At 38.6% G+C, this 16,063-nt stretch overlaps 1 protein-coding gene across 9 annotated transcripts in view; it reads left to right on the top strand.

Moving 5' to 3' along the window:
• The window catches only part of CEP63 (centrosomal protein 63kDa), a 41,131-nt gene extending 25,380 nt beyond the window's left edge, over positions 1-15,751 (top strand). For 6 of the 9 annotated variants that reach the window (XM_005863554.2, XM_005863552.2, XM_005863555.2 and 3 more), the window contains 9 exons: positions 735-968; positions 1,210-1,349; positions 2,134-2,268; positions 5,353-5,467; positions 6,150-6,347; positions 7,747-7,833; positions 12,102-12,307; positions 13,267-13,546; positions 15,373-15,751. In XM_005863554.2, the coding sequence (XP_005863616.1) occupies positions 735-968; positions 1,210-1,349; positions 2,134-2,268; positions 5,353-5,467; positions 6,150-6,347; positions 7,747-7,833; positions 12,102-12,307; positions 13,267-13,546; positions 15,373-15,531 (1,554 nt within the window). In that variant the 3' untranslated portion in view covers positions 15,532-15,751. Of the gene's footprint in view, positions 1-734; positions 969-1,209; positions 1,350-2,133; positions 2,269-5,352; positions 5,468-6,149; positions 6,348-7,746; positions 7,834-12,101; positions 12,308-13,266; positions 13,547-15,372 lie in introns of those variants that run through there. The other 3 variants (XM_014537506.1, XM_014537507.1, XM_014537508.1) reach the window with 3 other exon arrangements.
• Positions 15,752-16,063: the final 312 nt, after the last annotated feature.

Below are 16,063 nucleotides of genomic sequence, written 5' to 3'. Positions count from 1 at the left end.
GATATGTTTTAAATTCAAATTTCACATGTTCATTGTTGGTATGTAGGAAAGTCATTGACTTTTGTATGTTAACCATGTGTCTGCAACCTTGCTATAATTGCTTATTAATTTCAGGAGTTCTTTTTGTTGATTTCTTTTAGATATTCTACATAGATGATCATATTATCTGTGAACAAAGATAATTGTGCCTTCCTTCCCAATCTGCATACCTTTTATTTCCTTTTTTTTTTTTTTTGCCTTATTGCATTAGCAAGGACATCAATGTGATGTTGAAAAGGAGTGGTAACAGGAAACAACCTTGCTTTTTTTTTCTTTATTTATTTGTTTTTTAATTCTCTTTTATTTTTCAATTAGAGCTGACATTCATTTTTTATTAGTTCCAGGTGTATAGTATAGTGGCTAGACATTTATATAATTAATGAAGTAATCCCCCCAATAAGCCTAGTACCCACCTGACACTATGCATAGTTATTACAATATTATTGATTTTATTCTCTATGCTGAAGCTGTACAGTTTTTATAGTCTTTATCAAGTCGAGAAAGTTTTTATCATGAGAGGTTTTTTGTTTGTTTGTTTGATGGTGCTTTTCTTATATCGTGAATGGGTTATATTTTTGATGAGCTGATGCTTCATGTTTTTATGAAAGTACAACTCAGTTTCATTTTAGTTTTCCTTATTCATTGATTATTCTTTTATCATTTCACTTTTACCTATTGGTAATCTGTGTTCCTAGGCTCAGCTTGCCAACCGGAAACAGAAATTAGAGTCTGTGGAGCTGTCCCGCCAGTCAGAAATTCAGCACCTGAGCAGTAAGCTCGAGCGGGCCAATGACACCATCTGTGCCAATGAGATGGAAATAGAGCGCCTCACCATGAGGGTCAATGACTTGGTTGGAACCAATATGACTGTTGTACAAGAGCAGCGGCAAAAAGAAGAAAAATTGAGGGAATCTGAAAAATTGTTAGAGGTGAGTTTTAAAATTACTATAATTGGGGAAATGTGTGTATGTATGTTTCAAGAGAATAATTAACCTAGAACTATTTCAAAAATCTGGTTTCTTTCCTATTCTGTAGCTGATGGATCAGATATTGGTAGTCTTATTAATATTGTGCCTGTTAAAGAACTTATAGTCTGACTCCCTGGTTTCCTTTTCTCTTGAAATAGAAAAATTGTAATAACATCTGACTTTTTATCTGAGTATTTTGTAGGTTCTGCAGGAAGAAAAGAGACAGTTGAAGGCAACTCTTCATTCTCAAGAAAATGTCATCCATGAGACAAAAATGCAAAAGGAGACTCTACAAGCAAAATTAAGGGCAACCGACATTCAACACACAGTAGAGGTCATAAGGTATATTTCATCTTAAATATTAATCCAGTTTTAATGTTGCATATTTACTAGTATAAATTTGTGTTTGATTATATTATGGGTTTTCTTAGTTTTAATTTCTGAGTTAAATTTTTATAAAATTGTGTGTGGTTAGTCTTTTCTGCCTTCAATTTGGGTCCATAACCTAAAGACTATGATGCTTAGAAAGTTAGGAACCGCTTGGTCAATCTGTACCCATGACCAAACTCCAAAGATGGAAGGAATTATAGGCCACATCTCTTGGAAGGCCTCCCTTCCTTGGTAGATTAGGTCATAATTATTAACTGTTTATTATCGATAAGCCAGCTATTGAGATGGCCCTTTAAAAAAATTCTAAAACTGGTTTTATTTCTGAAATGAATTACTGCTGTGAGTTTGCATTGGAAAGATATAGAAGGAGCAGTGCTCCTTTGGCTTGATTTAACTCTGGTGCACATTTCTATTCTTGCCAGAACTCTCCAGTAATTTTCTAGTTTCTTTGACTCAAGGTATCAAGTGTCAACAAAGTGATTTTTGTCATTTTGTCTTTTCCCCTTGAAAATCAGGCCAAGTTCCAGTTGGGAAAGGAGTGAACTGCTGCCAACGTTTTTGAGAAATATATCTCTTGCCTCTTTACTCCCACAGTGTCCTTTTCCTAAAGAGGAGACAAACTGGAGTCCCAGAGAGTTTCATTACCAAGAACAGTTGGGAAATGTGAACGTGTTGCATGTTATTTTTGTTTGCAAAGATAAAAGGCCTTTAATAGTCCTCTTGTATTTCTCCATAGGTCACTGGAGGAGTCTCAGACTGAAAGGCAGTACACCACGCACGATCAGGACTTAGACAACGTGCTCTCCCAGCTGGATTTGACCCACACCAGTGAGGAGCTTCTGCAGGCAGAGGTGACTCGTCTGGAAAGCAGGTGGATACTCGTATATACATTTCAGAAGTGGCCAAGTCGTTAAAAATGGTGTTGATCATCATATTGATAAAGTACTAATGTAACAGTCAGTGAAAACACAATATTTTTCCCTCTAACATCCACAAATGGCCTAACTTCTTATTTCTTTGAGAAAACAGAAGCAATTAAAGGAGAATTTCCTAATCTTTCTGCCACCAAATGTACCAGTCTGCCTGCATCTGTGCCCATAATCTGTTGCAGAGGCTTAATTGATGGGTGACATGTCTGCTCCTACTGTTCACAGTTTTTCTCTCCTCTTTTGCATCATAAAGTTCTTTATCTCTGATAAATAATTTTTCCAGTGGTATAAAATATGCTTTAATATTTCCTATCTTGGGGGGAAAATTTAAATCTTCCTTTAATCTTATATCCCTGTCAAGTTACTTCCATATTTCTCTGCTCTCTTTCAAAACCAAATTCTCAAAAGGGCTGTCTGTGCTGACTGTCAGTACTCCTTCACCTTCCACCTACGTGGAGCCCCTTGCGTTATGCTTTCCTCTCCACCAGCCAGCTCGTGGAACTGCCTTGGCGAGGCACACTGGACACGCGTGTTCCTTCCCTCTGTTCTGAAATGCTGTTGGTATTTCCCTGGGTGTTAATTTAATCCTGACTTGTGTCATTCCATGCTCAGCTCACTTGTACCATTGTCACACTGGTGAACTCTTGTTTGTCATATCGCTAGACTTTTTGACTGGGGAGAGTTTGATATTTTATTTTAAACACGAATCATGGTCATTTGTACACTAACATTTTCTGTATCTAAAAGGTAAAATATATAAACTATTAGCTTTTAGGCAAACATCAAAAAATTGTTGCTTTACCCTTTTAAGTTTATCTTTAAGTAAGACATTTTTTGTTTTTACTTTTATTTCTGTTTTTGGACACCACCAAGTATTTTCTTTACATATTAAATATACATGCCTACACATATCCATGTAGTTTTTACCTTATTTATATTTCACCCTGGAATACTTAAGATATTCCTGGTTATCATTCTTGAGGTGTTTATGTACCCTTTAGATTGAATAAAATAATTGAAATCTTATTCTTTTTGACAGTAGAACTAATTTGACATTTTTACTGTAGCTTTTCCATTGGTTGGTTTCTGAGCAATCTGTTGCATGTATGTGTGTTTTACTCTGCTCTCCTCTTACTCTGATGTGCAGGGTGACCTGGGACACTTAGCCTCTGTAGGCCCCGACTTCCCCACCTGTACAAAGGACAAGGTGTCTCTGATCTCTCCACTCAGTGTTTGACATACCAAGTACCAAATAAGTGAGCACTCTAGGATTTTCGGAAATAGGTAAAACTGAAACGAATGGATACAAACACCAATGTTCAGTACTCAAACACTGGATTTAAAAAATTCTTTTTTTTTTTTTTGGTATCTAAAGGCAACTAGAAAAAAAGGAACCCTTTTATTTTTTTTATTTTTTTTTAAATATATTTTATTGATTTTTTACAGAGAGGAAGGGAGAGAGATAGAGAGTTAGAAACATCGATGAGAGAGAAACATCGATCAGCTGCCTCCTGCACATCTCCTACTGGGGATATGCCCGCAACCAAGGTACATGCCCTTGCCGGAATCGAACCTGGGGCCTTTCAGTCCGCAGGCTGACGCTCTATCCACTGAGCCAAACCGGTTTCGGCAGGAACCCTTTTAGATAGTTTGTGTTGTTCAGTCTGAATAAAATATTACTTAATTGGAGGGACTTAAATAATTGTTTTTGTATTGTTGAATTTTAAAGATTTTTTAAATGATAGCATATCTGATAAGCTGGCTGTGTTGCTGGAACACTCTAGGTAGTTACTAAGCATTTGTTGAACAGTCTGGAACCAACGATCCAGGTGCTGAGAGGATGGTGGGCAAAGCCAGAGGAAAATAAGAATAAAAAACATTATTTTAATCATAGAATTTGTAGTTTGAGAGACAAAATATACACATTAAAGGACCTGAGAGCAATTTAAAATAGTAGATTTAAGTCCGGTCCCCAGTAGGGGGCATGCAGGAGGTAGCCAATTCTTTTTCATCATTGATATTTTTATCTCTCTCCTTCTCTCTTCCTCTCCGAAATCAATAAAAATATATTAAAAAAATAAAGTAGTAGATTTAAGGTAGAAAATTTGCACATTCAAGCTATAAAAATGGAAAATAGACTACATTTAAGGTGATTAGGGAAATGACCAGGAAAACGCTGGTCTGGTTCTTGAAAGGATGCTGACCATCCATTGCCAGGCAGCAGGGGAAGCTACTTCGTGGTCAAGGGGATGGTCTGTGCAGAGACAGGAAGTCAGGTGCAGCAAAGGACACACAGCAGAGAGGAAGCCTGTTGACTCAGAAGGAAAAAGATTTTATTAGTAGAAATGTGCAGTGAGGTAAGAGAGGTATGGTGCCCATGAGGTTCCTATACCTGATAAGGGATTGATTCTTAAGTAAGGGTGACAATTTGGAACTCTAAAGAAGATTTTTCTGACAGCTGTGTGTAGAATAGCATTCTAATTAAGTGTAGAGAGGATTTAGAGTATGATGGCAGCTCCTGTACAGCCAGAAAAGGAAAATTAGCTACAATCTTTAGCATGTTGTAACCAGTTAAATTTTAAGCAGAAGGAAAGACTATAGATAAATACAGAAATCAAAAGTATTTCCAGCCCTGGCCAAGTTAGCTCAGTGGATAGAGCATCAGCCAGTGGATTGAAGGGTGCAGAGTTTGATTCCGGTCAAGGGCACATACCTCAATTGCAGGCTCGATCCCTGGCCCTGGTTGGGGTGTGTGCAGGAGGCAATCAGTCGATGTGTCTCTCTCCCATCTATGTTTCTCTGTCTCTCCCCATCCCTTCCAACTCTAAAAAAAAAAAAAGTATCACCAAAAGTTTGAATTGGATTTAGCTGCCTCAGGTGATGAGGAAATTGGAAATGAGTTTTAATTTGGGGTGGGAGGTGATGTTTGTGAACATGTCTTGGACATCAAAAAGGTCATTTAGATACTTCAGTTGGTGGGTTTCGGGGTTTTGTTTTATATATGTGATCCTATTTTTGTCATACAGCTTGGAATCTGTGAGTACAACATGTAAACAGCTGAGCCAAGAACTAATGGAAAAATATGAAGAATTGAAGAAGATGGAAGTACATAACAATGAGTACAGGGCAGAGATTAAGAAGGTAAAAATTTGCATGCGTGGGATCGCCAAGTTGTTTGTACTTATGGATTGAGTTCTGGGTTTTGGAGGTTGTAGGAGTTATTTTCAATAAGAGAAAAATGTAGTCCAAGGGGCCACTTGCTATTCAGGAGTAGATGGTAGTTATGGATATGTCGCCTCTCTGTGCTGACTGTAGTCAGTATTCTTGTTAGCTGTTGAGGTGTACAGAGCAGTTTGTGTCTGCATTAATGGGCCCTGGCTGTCCTGTTTGTTGACTCAGATTTTTATTACTTCTTTGAGGTTACTTCTAGCCCTTCTCTTCTTATCTTTCTATTATCGTCTATGGACCAGGAAACCATGTAAGCAAAATTTTTAGCTTTGTAGCTAACTAAAGAATGAAGGTCCCAGGTGCTGTCCTCTAAGTAATGTGTGCATAGGCTTTGATACTGGTTCTCAGTGTTTAAACAGGAGGGACAGTTGTATCTGTCCTGTTTTGAGATATAAGTGATTGTGGGTAGAACTAGCTGACCTTCAGTACAGATATGCAACTTGGTAAATTGCTAATTTTCTGCAGATTTAATCTAGGAAATAATTCATGTCTTAAAGTAAGGTAAAAATTACCATATTATTTTAACTATTAATATACTTTTCAATCTATATGCTTTCTCTTAATATTTTATGCTTTCCTTTCTGTTTCTTTGTAGTTGAAAGAACAGATTTTGCAGGCTGACCAGAGTTACAATTCTGCACTCGAAGGAATGAAGATGGAAATCTCCCAGTTAACTCGGGAGTTACATCAGCGAGATGTCACTATTGCTTCTGCCAAAAGTTCTTCCTCCGACATGGAAAAGCGACTCAAAGCAGAGATACAAAAGGCAGAAGAGCAAGCAGTAGAGCACAAGGTGACACTCCAACAAAACCTCATTTTACTTGAAGTTTGTTTTTGAAGAGTGAATTTATTAAAATTATAATTTCCATGGTATTTAATTCAGTAGATTTTTATTAGACACTTGCTTTGAGCTGAGAATATGCTGGGTAATGAGCATTCTAGGGATGACTGGTGGGGAGGTGAGACTAGACAGACAAGTGAGGAGGCTGTTGCTGTGGGATGTGGTGAGAGTATGACATGTTCTCCGTGACAGACTAGAGTACAAGTGGGGCAAGTGACAGTGGAGGGGACTGGAAAGCAGGGGCTAGCTCCTGAAGGGTCCCGTCAGTCATGCTTAAGAGTTGGAGTGTCACCTTGAGTGTTGTCAGTAGAGAATGGCTTCAAGTAGGATAAAAGATCTCTGTGGTCATCATGTGTGGAAGAAGCAAAGAGGCAAAGAGACCACCCAGATGCAGTTCTAATAGTAGAATGGTGGCCTGAGCAGTGGGCAAGGGAGGTAGAGGGGAAGGGATGAATTGTGGAGATATCTGGCTTTGTTTTTGATTGGATGGGGGTGGGGTGGTGTGGGTTGGGGGTGAGTTAAAGAAAGATGTCACTGGATTCCAGTTTGGGCAACTGAGTGGAAAGTGATGCTTCTTAGTGAGATAGAGAAAAGATAGCAAGCAGTTTGGGGGAGGATAATGAATTTGTATGAAAGGTAGACAAAACAGGGAAGCTGGTAGAGGGGACATTGGTTTGGCACATTTGGCTTGTGATGAAGTCTGGACTTTCACATGGAAATTGCTAATAGTCAATTCCACAGAGGGCCTGGAGTTCAAGATTAAAATCAGGATGAGACATTTAGCTGTGGAAGTCTTTGCATGAAGCTGGCATTTGAAACATCCTGAGAGACTTAGTGATTATAACGAGAAAGCATAGAGTATGAGGGGCAGAGACTTGAACCAAACTTAGGACATTACTCATTTAGGGTAAAAACGGTGTTGGCATGGAGCTAAAAAAAAAAAATAGCAGCAATAAGGAAGGAAAGTTTCACTTAGGAAGCAGGAAGCCAAGGAAGGCAGGACTTTTTGGTTGAGTAGAAAAGCTGAGGAGAATGAGGACTGAAAATAAGGTATTATTTTATGAAAAGAGTGCAGTGCATGCAGTGTTGGAGGTAGAAGCCCAATCAGAGGAGGCTAACACAGGGAGGGTTAGGGCTCTGCTAGTGAATTGACTAATCTTCTTAAAATAATATTTTAATTACATGTATGTTGATTCATCTTGAGACACCTTTAAAAATATTTTAAGAAAATATTTATATATTAATGAAGAATATAACTTTTCCAAATGAAAATTACACGAGAAAACATTGTGTAAGATGTACTTGATTTGTTATTTCTGTGTATTCGTGTTTTCTGCTTTTTCCTTCTCAGGAGATTTTGAATCAGCTGGAGTCACTCAAGTTAGAAAATCGTCATCTTTCTGAAATGGTGATGAAACTGGAAGTGGGTTTGCATGAGGTACATAAATAGAAACTTGAGTTTTTCTGCTACCCAAGCCTTTAAAGAAGTCACTTTGTAAATATTGATATTGTAAAGAGAGTTAAGATCAAATATGGAATGATCTTTCTGCAGAAACCTTCTCAAATATAGTGATGGAAGTGAGCCAAACTTGATTCTCTCCTCCAGCAACTGGAAGATACCTTTGATATTATGCACATGTTAAAATACATATATGTATATAAAGGATTTAGCATAGTGCTTGGCATTTAGTAAGTACACAGAAAGTGTTAGATGCTGTTATTATTATAATTATTATGTTCACAATGTATTTTCATTATAAAGTATATCTTGTTAATAATTTAGTTTTAATTATATTTTTATAAGAAGGAATTAATTTAATCAAATATTCTAAAATCTTTTATATTCAGATCATTTTACTAGATGATGACACAAGGAGGAATAAGAGGATTCTTCTCTTTAAGACAGGGTGGGGAGCCTTTTTTCTTCCAAGGGCCATTTGGATATTTATAACATCATTCATAGGCCATATAAAATTATCAACATAAAAATTAGCCTGCTATATTTGATCAAACATTTAATTAACTTACCCCAATGCCTTGGCAGGGCCAGACCAAATGATTTCGTGGGCCCTATACGATCCGCGGGCTGGACATTCCCCACCAATGCTTGAGATTGAGAATAGTCTATTAGGGAGATAAGAAATGTGTACTAGCTCCTATGAAACCATACAGAGCATGATTAACTAAACAGTGAGTTATAAAATGTTAATGCTCTTAACTATTTTGTTATAAATTCTTATAACTTGCAAAATGACCCATCTATTCTAACCCATCTTTTTTTTAATATAGGTCAAATGCTCAAGGACTATAGAAATCCTTTTTTTTTTCCTGTACTTCCAAGAGAATATATGCCTCCAAAGATGCATAGTTACTCAATACCCCTATTTGCTCTCATGTAGTTCTAATTTTACAATTATGGATTATGGAGGCTGGGTGGGAGGAAGTGCAACACACTAGATGACCACTTTATTTCAACTAAAAGAAAATATGGAGAACTATTTTTATAATCTTTTGGGAGGGTAAGATTCTCTTAACGTCATGAAACCATAAAGAATTTACAGTGTAAGGAATTTTACAAAATAAAAATGTAAAATTTCTGGGTGGCAAAAGATCCCATTAAAAAAAAAGACTGGGGAAAACAATCTATAAACAGACAGATGGTTAACATAAAATATTAATATATAAGGATTTCATACAAAGATAATAAAAGATAATTCAGTAGAAAAATGATCAAAGGACATAAATAGATAATTCATAGAATACAAAAATCCAGAAAAAAGAGCTGTTCAACCTCCCTAATAATCAAAACAAAATAAATATTCTATTGCTTTTTGGATTGACACTGATGTTTACAAACTAATTAATATAGCCAGTGTTGGCAAACACACAGGGAAGCAGGGCCCTTTCATGCTCTGTTAATGAGAAAGTGAATTGATAAAGCCTTTCTAGGAGGCAATTTAGCAACATCCATCAAACTTGTAAATATATATAGCCTATATATCGATTTGTTGCCTCCCGTATGAGCCCACACCAGGAATGGGATCCCAAGTCATGTGCCTTTCTGAATTTGATAGTTATTGCTAAATAATTCCCCAGAAAGGTCCTATCAGTTTTCATTCCCAAAGTACCCATCCTATATGAGCAAATGCGCAGAATTGGTCATTTTATTGTTGTTTGCAATACCCAAAAATGTGAAATAAACTAAATGTTAATCTATAGAGGGATGGTTAATTTGTGGCTTCCTATACTATGAAATACTATGCTGCCACTTAAGGTAGCAGATGAAAATATGCCTCTAATCTTGCTCCCTCCTCCTAGCCCTCTAAAACGATAATGAAAGGAATTACTTTAAAGCACGAATTTACAAGATGGTAAAAATAGGAAAGGAGACAAGAGCTAAATATCTTGTGCGGGGGAAGAAGAAGGGAGGGATAGAAATGACTTTATATGCCCTGATAAAGCCAGTACTCAGCTAGCAGTGGAGAGAGCCCAGAGCTAACTGGTTTATAACACAGAATCTTCAGAAGGCCCAGGAGTTGGCAATAACTGATTGATAGGATCTTCTCTCATGCAGTGAGGACCCGTTCACATATGAGTTGGGAACTCTCAGGGGCGCTTAAGCCTGACTATGACCCGAGATTCTGTTCAGCTCTGTTTCTCTGAGACCTCCACCGAACAGTGGTAGTACCGTCCTTTCTTTATACAGCCAGGTGTGTGCTTGCTGCAGTTTTTATATTGCCTTTTACGTTCACTTATCTGCAATTGTTGTTAATAAAATAAGATTTGGGAAAACTTAAAAAGATGCCTGGCAAAGGCTAGCATTATCTTTTAAAAAAAAGTATATTTGATGACATCAGACTCAGGCTGGTGAAAGTGCTGTCATAGTTTAAATTCCCTCTGGTTTTGAGGTTACACACAGTGGGAATATGTTGTACATATTAAGAATAGTTATTACAAAGTGTCTTTTTGTATTTTACCACCTAGGAAGGCAGAACTGCTTTTACAAATGAATGTTTGGGTTAAATAACTATTTTTTTAAGATTTTTTTTATTGAATTTGAGAGAGAGAAACATCTATGTGAGAGCAAAACATGAAGCAGCTGCCTCCTGCATACCCCCTACCGGTGATTGAGCCTGCAACCCAGACCAAGAATCAAACTGGCAACCTTTGGGCGCATGGGATGATGCCCAAGCAACTGAGCCACACTGGCCAGGGCCTTTTTTTTTTTTTTTAAATCCTCACCCAAGGATAGATTTTTATTGATTTTAGAGAGAGAGGTAGAGAGAGGGAGAAAGATCGAAACATTGATTGGTTGCCTCCCGTATGAGCCTGGACCAGGAATCAAACCTGCGACCCTTCTGTGCATGGGCCAGTGCTCCAACTAACTGGCCACACTGACCAGGGTTAAATGACTATTTTAGTAAATCAATTACCTTAATGAAAACAATAACTCTGGTAAGTAAATTATTTACCACATCTTAAAATAGTTTTAAGTTTGCAGTTTTGACAATAGTATGCCGTTTAAATCCTGTGTTCTGCAAATTCTTTTAGGGGGTGGAATTTAACTGGCATTGACAATTTATTGAAAGATTTTGTAACTTATTGTCACTAGTGGTACACAGATAGTTAAAAGGTTGTATTTTAAAGTTTATGCTTTAGTTGGGTAAATTCTGTATGTCAAACCACTCTTGATCAGTTTATTTTCAAAAAATTCTTTACAGAAAAGACCAAGCTAAACGTTGTATTAAACTCCAGAGATTACCGTAATTTTTCAGACTGCTAATGGAAATATTTTGTCATTAGAAAAAAAAATAGTCCAGACATTCCCCCCCACCCCCCCATGCAGGTACTGTGTTACCAGGCAATAACATTTATGATCAAAACTCAGACCAGATCAGAGTAGTAATTCCCAGTTTGTAGTTGAGTGCTGCTTTATCATGTCCAAATATATTTCACACACAAGATTAGGTGCCAATGTTATATAAAAATATCTAAGGCTAAAGAGTATTTATTTAAAAGTTGTCCCCGCTGGCCAGAATTCCTTTTTGGAAACTTCTGTTCAATTTCTTTCTTTCTGTCTGTCTCTTTGTTCTCGATATTCTTCCACAGGAGTTCCAGGGCTATTCAACTTTCTCTTTCTTTTTTAATGTATTTTTATTGATTCCGGAGAGGAAGGGAGAGGGAGGGAGAGGGAGGGAGAGATAGGATCATCAGTGATGTGAGAGAGAATCATTGATTGGCTGCCTCCTGCATGTCCCCTTATGGGGATTGAGCCCACAATCCTGGCATGTGCCCTTGACCAGAATCGAACCCAGAACTCTTCAGTCCACAGGCTGATGCTCTTTCCAGCCAAACCAGTGAGGGCCAACCTTCTCTTTCTTGAGGAACCCATGACTGCTATCTGTTTCTGATTCTCACCTGGAGCTTTCCTCCCTGCTAGCTCTGAGCCTTCCTCTACCTGTGCATATTCCTGACACAGCAGGAAAGCCCATTGTGCTCCAAGTGTGCATCCATTTACTGCAAGAAACAGAACCCTTTTCTCTCGTAGTCTCAAGAGAGCCAAAAGAAAATCCTCACTTTTTCCACGGAAAAGGTATAGATGAACTAGTTACAACTAAAAAGAAAGTAATTTTCCACTGGCAGGGATATCACAGATCACAAGTATTCTTATACAAATTAAGTGACTCTAGTATTCTTTTTTATTAGGCAAAAGGGATTTCACTAGCAGACCTCCAGGAGAATTATATTGAGGCATTAAATAAATTGGTGTCTGAAAATCAGCAACTACAGAAAGATTTGATGGATACCCAATCTAAGCTGGAGATTTCTACTCAGATGTGCCAAAAAAACCATGACATGCTTTTAAAACCGACACACAGCAGAACACCTGGGTTCAAGAATACAGAGTTCAAGTAACATTTCTTCACTATCTATTAAAAATGTGTATCATTGTGATATAATTCTCATTTCTTTGAGAATTCTGACTTACAGATATTAAATCTTCAAAGGGCTGTATGTTTAATTCTGAAATACAGCGTGCACAAGTAAGGCTACTGTCAGGTTAAAACATGGAGGGGGTTATAGAGCGCTTCCATAGGTATAAACAGCATCCTTCTTCCCCTGAGCCTTTCATGTTGCCTGCCACCTACCTCCCCAGCCCCACTTGTCCCATAAGTTGGCTTTTTAGAAAAAGCTTGCTTTGTATTTTTGGCTAGTTATAAGCTGTTGCCATAAGTCAGACTTCAATGAAAAACCACCTGGCTTCCGGCCTTTCTACATGGTTTACATATTTTCTTCCCCAAAGCCTTTGCTGACACCTTCATTGCTCTAACCCTCCTTCATCCCAGATAAGGGTAGGTGCTTTTTTTTTTTTTCAATCCTCACCCGAGGATATGTTTTTATTTTTTTGAGAGAGAGAGAGAGAGAAAGAAACATCGATGAGAGAAAAACATTGATTGGTTGCCTCCTGCACGTGACCTGACTGGGGATCAAACCTGAAACCTAGGTATGTGCCCTGACCAAGAATTAAACCCACCACCTTTTGGTGTATGGGATGACGCTCCAACCAACTGAGCCACTTGGCCAAGGCGAGGTGCCCTTCTTATGTACACAATACCTCCCTTTGTCCTGGCACTAACCACACTAGGTACTCTGGCAACTTGCTTGCCTTCCTTGCTATGTTGAAGTGTGTAAGGGCAGGGGCCTGGCAGTGGGGATGGAACATTTGGAACCTGAATGAGTGAAAACACCTGCTTATTTTACAGCCTTATCTAATTAGCCTTCTATTTTAAGTGAACTTCCTACAACATTTCTGTTTTAAATGAGAAAAATTGCTCCAATTTTTACTTTTGTTTCCTAATCTGCTATCCAGGCCATCCCATGGCCAGCACAGGCATGATGGAATGAACACTGAGCACTACAAAGCAGGTCTTCATTCTGCACGAGGACACGCGCCAGATAGGGTAGAGCCCGTGGCCAGGGCCCTCAGCTCTGTGAGCTCTCACCTGAGCCCTTCCAGCTCCTTCAGCTCTGTGCCTTCCAACTTTCTGTACAAAGCCCACTCGTTGCCTTCAGTGCTAGATCCAAGTGAAGTCCTTTTTTCTGACACTATCTCTGAGAGTGTAAATGACCGAGAGGCGTCTATGTGTTCGGTATGGAAACTTCCTGATCTTCTTAGTTTATTAAGGTTACTTAGTTTGATTTTATCTTTTAAGGGGGAATAGTGTGATATGTTTTCATTTTGTTTTGTTTCTTACTGGTTCTCTATCTTAAGTACTAAATACCCTTTATTATTCTCATGTATTTCTGTCTGACAGTTTTGCTTATGAAGACACATTCAGCCATGATTACTTTGCAGAATACATCTTCATTCTGAAATATAAGTTCTAGATATTCATTTGGTTTTACCCTAATTGGAAATTCCCTTCCTTTCTTTTTTAGAGAGGGTCAGTTTGTATTGGAACTGTTGGTTTAAGGAATACCTCTGGATGGCAGGATAGTCCTGAGACAGACAGTGAAGCAGGAAAAGGGAACTGTTGGAAAGGGCGAGGGGGTCGGCAGGGGTGGAGGAAGGAATTGCATCTGACGTGTCGGAGCCACACAGTGGTAGACCGCCGGCAGAGGCTGCCCTCTGACACTGTGCTGGCCCTTGGTTCCTGTGCAAACGCTGGCATCGTTTTTTGCCTTCTGTACTGAAGCACTGGCCTCGGCCCATTCATTCCCATCATCGGTTTCAAAACAAATCCCCACTTCACCTCTATGTAATTTTAAAGTCCAAAACAGTCCTGAAACCTAACTTTCTTACCGAGTTTGGCAGCAGAACCTACTAGGCACTAAAACCTGACCTGAATTGATGTAATGTGGTTTTATTTGTCCCATTAGATTTGACTTCAGCAATATCACTGTGTTTGATTATAGAATGTTACCTCAGACTACTAGGGAATACAGTCCGTCTCATTAGTCACAGATTCGGTATTTGTGAATTTGCCTCCTTGCTTAAAATATTTGTAAACCCCAGTCAATAGTAGTTCTGCCACCTCACTCATGGACCGGAGCAGAGCTATGACAAATCTGAGTGACCTGACTTGCACATTTCCAGCTGAGGTGGCCACGGCAGCCCTGCCCTCTTGCTTCAGCTCTCCCTACAGCGCACTGTAGCAGGAAGCTCCGGCCCGGGGAGCAGGGTTTGAGTCCCAGCACTGGCATCCTTAGTGGGCTGGCCTCCAGCAAGTCCCTAACCACTTCTGAACTCATTTTGTAAAATGAAAGTAGACTCTACCAGGATCAGTTGTTTTTAGCATGATAACCCGTATGAGGGTGTGGGTGGATGTGTGTGTGTGTGTGTGTGTGTGTGTGTGTGTGTGTGTTTCCCCAGGGGCAGTGATTCTGTATTCGCCAATTCAATTGCTTGAGGTGACTTTATAGAAAACAACTGTTGCTGATGAAGCTCTATTGCGTGTGGCCTGTTTCCTTTCTAAAGTCTGAGCTCTGAACTATCACTGAGCCCAAGGGTGTCAAACAAGGGACTGCGGACAGAAATTTTGGAGGAGGGAAAAATAATTGGTTTTAACTAGTGTCTAATATATTATAGGTAGATACTCTGTTCTATAAAGTGAAAGTAACATATTCAGAGTTTAAAAGTGGGTTTGAATAACAGGCATTAAGTGTATTTTCTTTTGCGGTAAAGAGGATGTACAAGTTTAAAATGAGACATTCTTCGGACCAGCAATTAACATCTTATATAACACTTTATACTTATACAATTTGGGTCAGAACGGAAGAAATCTGCTAATTTTTGCAGAACTATTTTTTAGAAATATTCTTGTCATTAGGATAAAAACAAAAACAATCTATTAAGAGGAAGAAATGTTCTTTTAAAAATCACCTCTTAATATTGCTAGTTAGAAAATATCATGCAGAACGTGTCTTAGAAACAGATTATTCCACTTATGTATGTCAAAATCTGCTTCTCCTCTAGTGTACCTCGCCTGTGTCTCCCCTGGGTTCAATAGCTACAAGGTTTTTGGAGGAGGAGGAACTTCGGTCTCATCATATACTCGAGCGTCTGGACGCCCACATTGAGGAACTGAAAAGAGAGAGTGAAAAGACAGTGAGACAATTCACAACCTTAAAGTAGCTTCTTCAGGAAAATCACAAACTTGGAAATAAAAACAGACACACAAGAGTTACTGTCATCTGAAGTAGTAGCTCTTAAAACATGGAGATATAAAAATCATAGCGCTGTTGTGAAGAGATCTGAAAGACGGATCCTTCTCCAAGGCATTTCCACCGCATGGTCTGTTTTGAAGGACCTTTCCCAGCAACTAACTTTTGTAAGAATAAACCACTTTGCTAGACTTTTATCTCATTTATGTTTATTATCGTAAAGTGATACTTTCTCTTGCTGACTTAAATGTGACTAGCTATAGGCTAAAATAGAGATGATATGATATGTGTTGAAAATCAAGTAACTACAAGAACATCTTTGAGGGAAGTAGGTAGGAGTATGGATTTAGTCACACTGATCTGATTGATGTGTTGGTTTTGCTGCTTACTAGCCAGTGGGGCTGGTAATGTGCAGGGTGGGCTGGAGGAATATAAAGGGGTTAAAGCACTTTGACAGGAAGGCCTCTTGCTCAGGGCACAGTATGAGAGAGAGGTGGAGGGAG

The sequence above is a fragment of the Myotis brandtii genome, unplaced genomic scaffold, assembly GCF_000412655.1.
Source record: "Myotis brandtii unplaced genomic scaffold, ASM41265v1 scaffold18, whole genome shotgun sequence".
Taxonomy (NCBI): domain Eukaryota; kingdom Metazoa; phylum Chordata; class Mammalia; order Chiroptera; family Vespertilionidae; genus Myotis; species Myotis brandtii.
The sequence above is the reverse complement of the archived record's forward strand: the minus strand, read 5'-3'. Positions and strand labels throughout refer to the sequence as shown.